We start from the raw sequence: 11,195 nt of genomic DNA, 5'->3' as shown, positions 1-11,195 counted from the left end.
GACCCGAGGAGGTGGGGACAGGTTTATATGGGGAGGGAGATGAAGAACAAGGGGCAATGAGCTCTCTGATTGGCTGAGAGACAATGGGCAAGTTTAATGTGTATTGAGGGAATTTACATTTCAATAGTGTTCTACAGGCTGAAGTCCAAGGCGATGTAAAGTGTGGGGGCTGAACCCTAGACAACCCCTTCCTTATAAATATAATATAGGAGGATTTAGGCTATGCTTTTATATTTTTAAAAAATATATATCGCTTTTATCAGTATAATAACCAATATATTACATACTACTCCTGGGACGGCCATGGGGTCGACATTCACCCCAGGTTAAACAACAACCCAATATTCTTAGGTACTGTTATATGTGGTGACATAGTTAATGTGTTTTGGTCTATATTATAGTATAACTGTACATAGTATTAATATAAATTTTCTATTTGTAGTGGAAGGAATATTTGATATTCTGGACATTTGAAATTAATCAGAGACTATTCACGCACTGCAGATTTGTTGTAAAAACTTTTTCACCATCCTCTAGATGTGAATGGGGCTCATAGAGATCTGTCATGTAAGAATCTATCCCTACCATTAGCTTCATTAATATATGGACAGTCTGCACTTTCCCATTACATTGGTTTCATTGATCTCCCGCTAATTTATCCCATTTTAGTCACAATGTGATCTGTGAGATGAAGTTTCTGGATTAAATCTGTTATTTTTCTCAAATCCTCTTAATTTGTGAAGCTTATTGAAGAGATCAATTACACATCGGGAAAGACATGACGCTCTAGATCTGTAGCTTTACCGTTTTCCCTCCTGTGCACAGGAGACCCCCATACCCCTTTACTATCAGATACTACCACCACCACCGAATGACCTTAGTATAATGTGTATGGGCTCTATAACACTAGAAGATACCCAATGATTGATTGATCCCTGGGAAAGTGACCTATAGAACATCCCCTGCTGTACCCTGTACATAGTACAATGTCTTCACAGTAATGTAATATACAGATTATGTCTCATCCTTCTATTTCTAACAATGCAACTTTATACTTTAGGGGTTTGTTTTGTACTTTGTGACACCATATAACACCATATAAAACTAACTTATAATGTAATAAAAAAAAAAAACCTTCAGCCTTTCCTTCTGCAGACATCTCCCCATTAGTAGCACAATGGTGGCTCCTCCGGGGTGGGGTGTGATCAGTATCGGGGGAGGCAGGGAGTTTCCCTCCTTTATTCCATCTCATTACCATGATAATCCCCGATCCTGCTTCTATTGTCTCTGGAAGGAACCCTCCCTTCTATACTGACTCCTCAGCCCAGCACTACAGAGAGGCCTCCATGTATATCAATCACTATGTATACAGGTATATGAAGGCTCAGATTTATACTATCACATGTAGCAGAGCGGATGAGGTTATGAAATAGTTAATGATGTGCTACATGAAAACTCACTCCATGATTTATTAGAAATCCTACGATAACCAATGAGCAGAAACGGTGATCTGTTATCCAGTAATATCATGTATATCTCCGGTTCTATGAAACTATAGGAAGAAATATTTCATCTCTATCTCTTATTCTTAACTTTATCTTCTATTTTTGTCATTTAATGAAAGTCTTAATGAAGTCATTTCCCCATCTGGTTCTATAACCTCTCCCGGAGCTCCGGCCTCTACAATGATTTGTATCTATAAGTCACTTCATGGTTATGAAGCCGTATCCTCATTCAAGAAGAAAACATTCATATCCTCTTTTTAGTTTTTTAAATTAAAAAAAAATGTCCTGTAAAATGTTTTACATTCTCCAGTATCCTATAAAAAGTTTCCCTATATCTGCTACCAGGACAATGGAAAAATGTTAAACACAAAAAATTCAATATAATGGCATCTCCTTTATTATATTGTACATTTTCTGGAGTATTTATCATGCTATTAGGCTGGGTTCACACCGTGTTTTTGAAGTCATCTTTTTTCAACCGTTTTTGCAAAAACAGATGGCAAAACGGAAAGATTTTTGTGCAGCTGTTTTGATTTTTTTTTTTTTTTACGTCCATTATAAAATCATTAGTAATGATCCAGGAACATTTACTGCAGTTTGAGCTATGCACAGGTGTATTAACGATCCAGCCCATGTGCTGTGGTAACACAGGTGGGGAATAGGAGGCAATCTGCCTGGAACATTCCTAGTGAGGAGGAGGGTGGGGAGGAAGAACAGAGAGGGTGATCCAGCCTAATGCATATACAAATCTAAGACCCGTCCGTTAGACACAGCGCTGTAGGATTAAAACTTGTTTTTATGACAATAACTGCATCCCCTGCCGAACGGACCCCAGGACAGATCTTGGATTAAAAGCAGCTATCCGAAGGTACAAGTGGTGTGGGGGGTCATATTGTGGGTACAGAGTCGTTTTAAGTCCTCAATTACACATCCTGTAATCTATGGATCCGTATTTCCGAGCTCAGTTAGTGCACATTGAGATCTATTGGGCTATTCACACGATCAGTTGATTACGAGGACACAAACCAATCCTGAAGGACATGTCCTAGAACCAGATTGGTTTGTGGATTCTCTCATGGAAATCAATGGGATCCGCTATTTTATATGGACTGTAACCTTTGTTACTATCAGTATTTCCGGAAAAAAATACGGATGATTTATTAGTCACATGTTGAAAGGTTGTAATTCTAAAAACGAGATTTACAGAAATACAGATGCACTACAGATGACAAATCCGTAATTTTTAGCTGATTGTACAGGTGAATAGTGGGAGATATCTACGAACATGAAAAAAATTACTGAATGTGTGCATAAGGCCTAAGGGTCCTATTATACGGCCTGATATTGAGGAGGAAGAGAACGCCGACCTGTCCGATCAGCATTTGCTTCTTCCTCGCTGTCTGTGTTATTACACTTACCGACATCAAGAGGGGAGGAGCGGGGATAGACTGCCTGGACGATCTTTAGATCATCCAGGGGGCCCATAGAAGATGGCGGCAGTCTGCTGCCACCGCTTCTGTTACACGTAGTTATGGGCAGCAGACAAGTCTCTATTATGATTGGGATTTTAGAACATGCTGAAAAACAACGATCATCAAACATTGTGCATGTCAGCTGATCATTGCCTTCCAACATGAGCAACGATTATCGTCCAGAATGGCAGGTAATCGGCCAAATACAGTCAATATTCGTTTCATGTAATAAGGCCCTAAAACTCAACAACTAAAAATAACTCATCTCCTTCAGTGTATCCCAAGTTTTCTTATGTATTCTTATTCTATTCTTATGTATCATCCTATAGTTCAATCTGCACTTTGAGATTAATTGGAACCGTTGTCTTCAAAGAAACTTCCCAGTGTTTCCTTATATCATATTGCCGGGAGCAGTGTGGCCACATATGGAGGCCAATGGATGGTAGAATTGCTTCTGAGATTTTTGACATCATGCAGTTTTAACCCAAATTGATGGAGATTTTTATACATCAATTTGATATTTTTTAAGGTAATACATACATGTTCTCATATATACAGGCAAATGCTTTTATGAATCAAGTGCAAGTTTTTATGCTATGTGCAAAAACTCCGTATTAGCCAAAAAAATTGCACAAACCCAATAATACATCTGCCCCATGATGTATATTACATGTATCAATCTGAGAATGATTATGGAGAATGTTATAAATTATTCAAATTACATATAAGAAAAAGTTTATTACCTAGAAGTTCCCTTTTACTAAAAAACAAGAAAGAATACGACTATGTACAAATATACAATAATATACAAAATACAATAACTATAACAAGATTAATGAATATACTATAACGCAAAGCCATATTAGGTTGTGCTATAAATTGGGGTGAATGTCGCCCCCATGGCCATCCATCCATTGTCAATTTCTTATAGGTAAAAACGAACATTTTTCAGAAAGTTTGCACAAATATTAACACGATTGTAAAATCTGCAGAAAAAGCTAAATGAATTGGCCATGATAATCTGGAGACATCGGTATAGTAATGAGGCCGCCCATCACCAGACCGCCATCTGAGGGAATTATTCAGAGACAATGAAGAGAAAAAACTGCCTGTTCACACTTCTCCTAATAACCGCATGTTACATCTCTATAGCTTGTAGCCGCAGCCTAACACCGAATGTTAATTTGACAGACAATAGAATCAGGATCGGGGTGTTATCATGTTAATGAGATGGAATAAAGGAGGGAAATTTCCTGCTGTCTCTGATGCTGATAACACCCCACCCTGGAGGAGCCGCTATTGTGCTGCTAATGTTGTGGAATTCATGGGTTGTGAAGTAACATAATGTTACATGTCAAATTTGTTGTAGGAATGTTAAAGTGACTCCGTACCCACAATCTGACCCCCCCAAACCACTTGTACCTTCAGATAGCTGCTTTTCATCCAAGATCTGTCCTTGGGTCCGTTTGGCAGGGGATGCCGTTATTGTCATAAAAACAACTTTTAATCCTGCAGCGCTTCGTCTAACGGCCGTGGCTTACATTTGTATATGCATTAGGCTGGGACAACCTCTCTGTTCTTCCTACCCACCCTCCTCATCATTAGGAATACTCCAGGCAGATTGCTTCCTATTTGTCAGCTGTGTGAGCCTGGCACATGGGCTGGATCGATAATACACCTGTGCAAAGCTCAAACAGCAGTAAATGTTCCTGGAGCATTCCTAATGATGAGGAGGGTGGGGAGGAAGCACAGAGAGGGTGTCCCAGCCTAATGCATATACAAATGTAAGCCCCGGCCGTTAGACACCGCTGCAGGATTAAAAGTTGTTTTATGACAATAACTGCATCCCCTGCCGAACGGACCCCAGGACAGATCTTGGATTAAAAGCAGCTATCTGAAGGTACAAGTGATTTGGGGGGGACAGAATGTGGGTACGGAGTCGCTTTAAAGCTATGAACGTGTTGTATATCTGTACATTGATATCTGTGACCCGGATTCAGGTCTATGAAACTGTGAACAAATCTGCAGTGTGTGAACAGACTCTAAATTGTGAAAATTCTTCATATTATCCAACTATTAAATGTAAAAGAGTTTAATAAATAAGTTCACCTTTACTACAAAAATGAAAATAGAAACATAAATTATAATACTATGTACATTTCTCTTATAATAAAGCTAAAAATACACTGTCCCGTCTCTATATATAACATCAATGGATATACATAAAATGCCAAGGAATATTGGGTTTTGTTATAACTTGGGGTGAATCTAGCCGCCCCCATGGGCATCCCAGGAGATTTTACAATATATTGGTTATTGCACAATTATTTGGCGAAAACAGCTTGGGGAAATAACTATGCTAGGGTATGAGTGGAGTGCTGCTGCACAATATGTAGCTAATATTAATCCCCAACCCCTCCGAACATAAACAAAAAAAAAAAAATTTGAAGAGTGAAACCAGGAGAAACGCTTTTATGAATCAAGCGCAAATTTTTACGCCATATACTTAGTATTAGCCAAATTAATAGCACAAACCCCACAATGCATCTGCCCCATAATGTATATTATAGGTATCAATCTGATAATAATGTAGTAATAATTAACATTCTTCATAATATTCAATTTACATATAAGAAATAGTTTATTATAATAAAGCTCCCTTCTACTACAAAACAAGAAAGACGAAGACTGTGTACAATTATACTATAATAGAATATAATAACTATCTACAACAAGCTTAAAGAATATACAAAAATACCAAGGCAAATTATGTTATTAATTGGGGTGAATGTTGCCCCCATGGCCATCCATCCATTCTGCATTTTTTTATAAAAAAAAGACTAAACTTTTTCTGAAAATTTAAACAGATTAAAAGAAATGTAAAATCTGCAGAAAAAGCTAAATTATTTGGCCATATTAATCTGGAGACATCGGTATACCAATGAGGCCGCCCATTACCAGACCACCAGCTGTGTTATAAAGGAATAACTCAGAGACAATGAAGAGAAATGCTGCATGTAAACAACTGTTCACAGTCCTCCTAATAACCGCATGTTACATCTCTATAGCTTGTTGCCACACCCTAACAACCAATGGTAATTTGACAGACAATAGAAGCAGGATCGGGGTGTTATCATGTTAATGAGATGGAATAAAGGAGGAAAATAATTTTCTGCTGCCCAGATACTGATCACACCCCACCCTGGAGGAGGCGTCATTAGCACAATACTGGCTCCTTCTGGGTGGGGTATGATCATTATTAGCACACTAATGGAGGGAGAAATTCATTGAATATTAAGTGATATAATCTCACGTTTGCTGTAGAAATGTAATGGCCAAAAACCTGTGCTATAGCTGTACATGAATATCTGTGACTCGGATTCAGGTCTATGGAACTATGAACAAATCCGCAGTGTGTGAATAGACTAAATAGTACAAATTCTTCATATTATCCAAATATTACATGTAAAACTTTAATTACTAAGCTTACTTTTACTATAAAAAAGCAAAAAAAAAAAGACAGAAAATCAATTTATCCTATAATATAGGTAACAATACAGCATCATGTCTATATATGACATTAATACATATACATAAAATACCTAGGAATATTGGGTTGTATCATAACTTGGGGTTAATGTCGCCCCCATGGCCATCCCAGGAGATTTTACAATATCACTTATTAATCCAATAAGTGATATTTTTATGCCATAAAATATAATTTTAATTAAAAAAAATCTTAAAACATTACAACTTTTCTCATACTTAAACTTTATTTCATATTTTTGTTTTATTATACAAGTTCTCAGGATACGCCCCCTATTCCTTATTTGTAGAGGGAAAGTTTGTCCAGTTTTCAGTCTTAACACTTTACATCTCCTTAGACTTCAGTCTGTAGAACACTATTGAAATGTAAATTCCCTCAATACACACATTAATCTTGCCCTCTGCTTCCAGAGACGATTTCTACCTCCCTGACACTTCGCTTTTGGTGAAGGATTTTTATTTCGTTATTTCGTTCCTCATTCATCATCGATTTTCTCCAAGGTAATTTCTAATCTCCTGTCTTCTTATTTACTATGAAACTATTATTATTTTCATCAGTCACCATATACATTATATTTATAGATATTATTTCATTTAATTTCTTTTATTATGGATGATTCCTTTTGTTTTATTCTATAAATTAGAAATTCTTAGAACTGAATATTCCGGAATGTATACATGTATATTATTTATTTACTACATTGGATTTATTGAGTTCTGTAGAACTACTAGAGTTAATTTCCTATGAAAGTCATGTAAAGTGAGTATGGACAATGTCTATTGGTAGTTTAATGGTATAAGGTATACTTCACATTCAGTATTCGTTATGCCTGGATGAAGCATGAGGCCAAACCAATGACATTATACGTAGTCTGTATAGATATTTGGGTTACCAGGATCACGTAGATGAATATAATGGCCTCCATTTCTAAGTTTGTTGCATATACAGGCTGTACATTGGTATATAAAGATAGAAAATTCTTATTTTTGTATAAGTTTGGCTTTAGTTTCTGTAGGTCGGGTAACTCTGGTAAAGGGAAAGTATAGAAATGATGATCATAAAAAAATTTCTACTTTTCCAGGACTCAATGGCTTCCAGCAGGCAAAATGTTCAGGACATCCTGGATGAGCTCATCTCCGTGGCCTCCCAGCGTCTGCAGGAGATGGATGTAGAAAACACCTACCATCTTGTCCAGGAGCTTGGACATGGTGGCTTTGGGTCTGTACTCATGGTGATACAGAAGGAAACAGGTAAGTGTGGTCAATGATCCATCATTATAGCTATGGAATAGTCTGATGGTCATCGCAGGACACAATCTCCATGGTTTACATACAATAGGGGAGATTCAGGAATAGTGGATGTATTTACCAGGATGTATGGGATTAGGATTCTGCAACGGTTTTCAAAATGGTTCTCAGTAAGATAATGTCTGTTTCACGATACTTTGAAATCAGTGGGGAAGAGAAGGTCAAAGAGAGACCAGAAAGGTCCACAGAATAGTTTTACAACTTTCATAAATCTGATTGGACAATATGAAGAACTCATTGTGTTCTTTTCATTAACAGCTCAACCAATGGCCATGAAGCTCCTGCATAGGAAGAAGACAACTGAATCCTCCTTCCTTAAGGAGATCAGCATCGCCTACTTCCTCTCATCCCATCCCAATATTATCGGAATATATGGTATCGCCTTCAGGACCAACGACTTCTTTGGCTACACCCAGGAGCTGGCGACATATGGAAATCTCCGCTCCCTGATTCCACCCAATGTAAGTAGAAATCCATGAATTACCTTGAGCCCTACATTTCCTATGTCCTCCCTTTCTGCAGTAATATTTCCATTGTGTTGATGTCATTTATTCCTCTTTCAGGAAGGACTCCCAAAAGACGTGGTGAAGAATTGCGCTTTTCAGATCTCCAGTGCCCTGGACTTCATGGAGAGTAAAGGACTTGTACATCTTGACATTAAGCCAGAAAACATCCTGGTGTTCTATGAGGACTGCCACCTTTTCAAAATTACTGACTTTGGACTTTCGCAGGTCAAGGGATCAATGACCATCAGAAGGACGGGCACTAAATCATACATGGCGCCAGAGATCAGGCAACTTACTAAGCAGAAGCCATTGGTTATCGACCCCTCTCTCGACGTCTGGTCCTTTGGTGTTGTCCTTTACATCTTGCTGACAGGGACCTCTCCATGGAAGTCAGCAGATCCCACCGACCAGGAATATTGTAATTTTGTTGAGTGGCAGAACAATTTTGGAAGGATGGACCCACCGTCACAATGGAGGAGACTGTCACCTGAGGTACATACAATGTTGAGCGGTCTCTTAGCCATAGACTCTAATAGGAGGAGTAAATGTACTGCGGTGCTGATGTTTTTGGGGGAACACTGGAAAGAGAGTTTTTCAGAATCAACGGACAGCTCTGAAGCCAACATTCATCTGTGGAGCCGTAGTCACTTTTTGTCCCTCCCACCAGTGTTTCCTTCATCTGAAATCCTATTACAGAATATTACTATTTGACCCCTGACAATTCCGAGGGTGCGGAGCATCCAGATCATCGGACGGACATCATCCAATATCCATCAGTGCCGGGGGGGTTGAGATGGAAATTGGATGAAGGGAAACCATTCTTCCAAATCTTTCATGGAAACAGTAGGGGGCTTCCTCTCCATGAGTCAGGTAAGAAAATAATTTATTGTAATGTGTAATAAATATATCTGATATTTGTGTTTTCCGTCATTTTTCTTTTTCCTTGCATGTGTCCTGGGTGCCAAGCGGCAGCTCTGTCTACTTGTTCTTGGGTTTTTAGATCTTAGGCAGCAGTGAAGTGAAACCTTTCCATTGGTTGTAATATACGAGTGTTTGTAATGACTTTTCTGCATAAGGCCAGGTTCACACTATGTAAAAACAACAGCCATTGTTTTTACATAGTGAAACTGGCCTAAAGTTACTTTTTAAACTAGCTTTTTCCACTGTAAGCCCCCAGTAGATGAGAGAAAAGCACAGATTTTCCTACACTACACATCATACCACATGCTACACTAACACACCTGCACATTATATACCGGTCACATAAAAATACATTGTATATGAGGGATGGGGAGCAGGAAAGAGGGTCAGAATTTGTATAAAACACTTTAGACAAAAAGAGGTTTCAGTGGGCAGATGTTTCAGTGTTGTAGGAGAACTGACTAAATCTGTCTTTTTATTCTGTGTTCCAGTTGGGGGGAGCGGCTGCCGCTACTTGGTCGTGCCCTCCACCCCTCCCACCCAGGTGGTTATTATATTTGCCAGTATTAGTTGGGTTCTGCATGCCCAGAGCATAGGCTTATTATATGTCATGGAGAGGTGATAGTACAGTGTAGGGTCCATCCCGGCATGAGGTCACCTTATCGTGGTGGGATGGTTTACACTATTTGCAAATAGTAACTAAGAGCCTCATTATTTTTATAGAGATTTTTTTTAGCAGTTGGGGGGGCTGCTGCTTTTAGTGATTTTCATATCTGTATTGGGTCTGTGTCTTGTCATTAGTGGTGAGCTGTTGCATTTTGTATATTAGCAGAGTGTAAAACACGAGTAGGGCTGTATACAGATGAGAGAGGAGATATAGGGAGGTGCAGCACTGTGGAGAGCTTTGTGGGTGAGCAGGAGGAGTTTGTATTGTATTCTGTGCTGTATAGGGAGCCAATGTAGTGACTGGCACAGGGGGGAGGCATCAGTATAGCGGCTGGCACAGGGTGGAGGCATCAGTATAGCGGCTGGCACAGGGGGGAGGCATCTGTATAGCGGCTGGCACAGGGGGAAGGCATCAGTATAGCGGCTGGCACAGGGTGGAGGCATCAGTATAGCGGCTGGATAGGGAGATCGGCCTGGCTGCTGCACTAAGAACGGACTGAAGAGGGGAGAGGTTAGAGAAGGGAAGGCAGATAAGTAAAGAAATACAGTAGTCTAGACGGGATTCAAGAGAGGAAATAAAAAAAAGTTTGGTTTTACTAAGATTGAGTTGTAGGAATCGGGAGGCCATAACATTAGAGACGGCAGACAGACAGTTACTGGTGTTCTGTAGGAGTGCGGGGATGATATCACGGGAGGGGGTATATAGCTGGGTGATATCACCGGAGGAGGTATATAGCTGGGTGATATCACAGGAGGAGGTATGTAGCTGGGTGATCTCATGGGATAAGGTATATAGCTGGTATCATCAGTATAGAGATGGTACTGAAAAGAGAAGAGTCCTTGAGGCGGATAGAGTGGAGCGTGGAGAGGAGGAGCTGGGGGTTTACAATGTCACATGCTTCTGAGACATCCAGGAGAATGAGCAGAGAGCGGTCGCCATTAGATTTGGCAGTGAGGAAATCATTAGTGACTTTAGTTATTGCAGTTTCTGTAAAATGGAGAGGACGGAAACCAGAGTGAAGGGGTCAGGAAAAGAGTTATCAGATACGGCGGGCTAGAAGGGAGAAGAATAGACATTCCAACAGTTTCGAGATAAGACAAGTGGAAAGTTGGATGTACAGAAATAATAAGACCAGTAATTTTTGCAGCTTTTCTGCCCGATACATCCTGCAGGGGAGATTTCTAGTATAATTTCTCTGTCAGTTTTACCCCAGACTAATCCTTTATGGATATTACGTAATACATTGTGCATTTCCTTGATGATCTTTCTT

General features: G+C 39.4%; 1 protein-coding gene across 1 annotated transcript; it reads left to right on the top strand.

The window, feature by feature from the left end:
• The first annotated feature begins 7,611 nt into the window (after positions 1 to 7,611).
• On the top strand, positions 7,612 to 9,048 carry LOC138786604 (serine/threonine-protein kinase SBK1-like). Its single transcript, XM_069963584.1, has 3 exons — positions 7,612 to 7,774; positions 8,090 to 8,292; positions 8,395 to 9,048. Exons 1-3 carry the CDS (start codon positions 7,612 to 7,614, stop codon positions 9,046 to 9,048), a joined length of 1,020 nt encoding a protein of 339 aa, XP_069819685.1.
• The last annotated feature ends 2,147 nt before the right edge of the window (positions 9,049 to 11,195 follow it).

Source organism: Dendropsophus ebraccatus, chromosome 3 (assembly GCF_027789765.1).
Source record: "Dendropsophus ebraccatus isolate aDenEbr1 chromosome 3, aDenEbr1.pat, whole genome shotgun sequence".
Classification (NCBI taxonomy): domain Eukaryota; kingdom Metazoa; phylum Chordata; class Amphibia; order Anura; family Hylidae; genus Dendropsophus; species Dendropsophus ebraccatus.
Note: the sequence above shows the minus strand (reverse complement) of the source record. Positions and strands in the feature narration are given on the sequence as shown.

What these genes read in the sequence shown, in the direction of transcription:
- LOC138786604 (XM_069963584.1), top strand. Translation starts at nt 7,612, where the DNA reads ATGGCTTCCAGCAGGCAAAATGTTCAGGACATCCTGGATGAGCTCATC. An exon ending in GGTGATACAGAAGGAAACAG is followed by an intron (nt 7,775 to 8,089) that starts GTAAGTGTGGTC and finishes TTTCATTAACAG; the next exon opens with CTCAACCAATGGCCATGAAG. An exon ending in GCTCCCTGATTCCACCCAAT is followed by an intron (nt 8,293 to 8,394) that starts GTAAGTAGAAAT and finishes TTCCTCTTTCAG; the next exon opens with GAAGGACTCCCAAAAGACGT.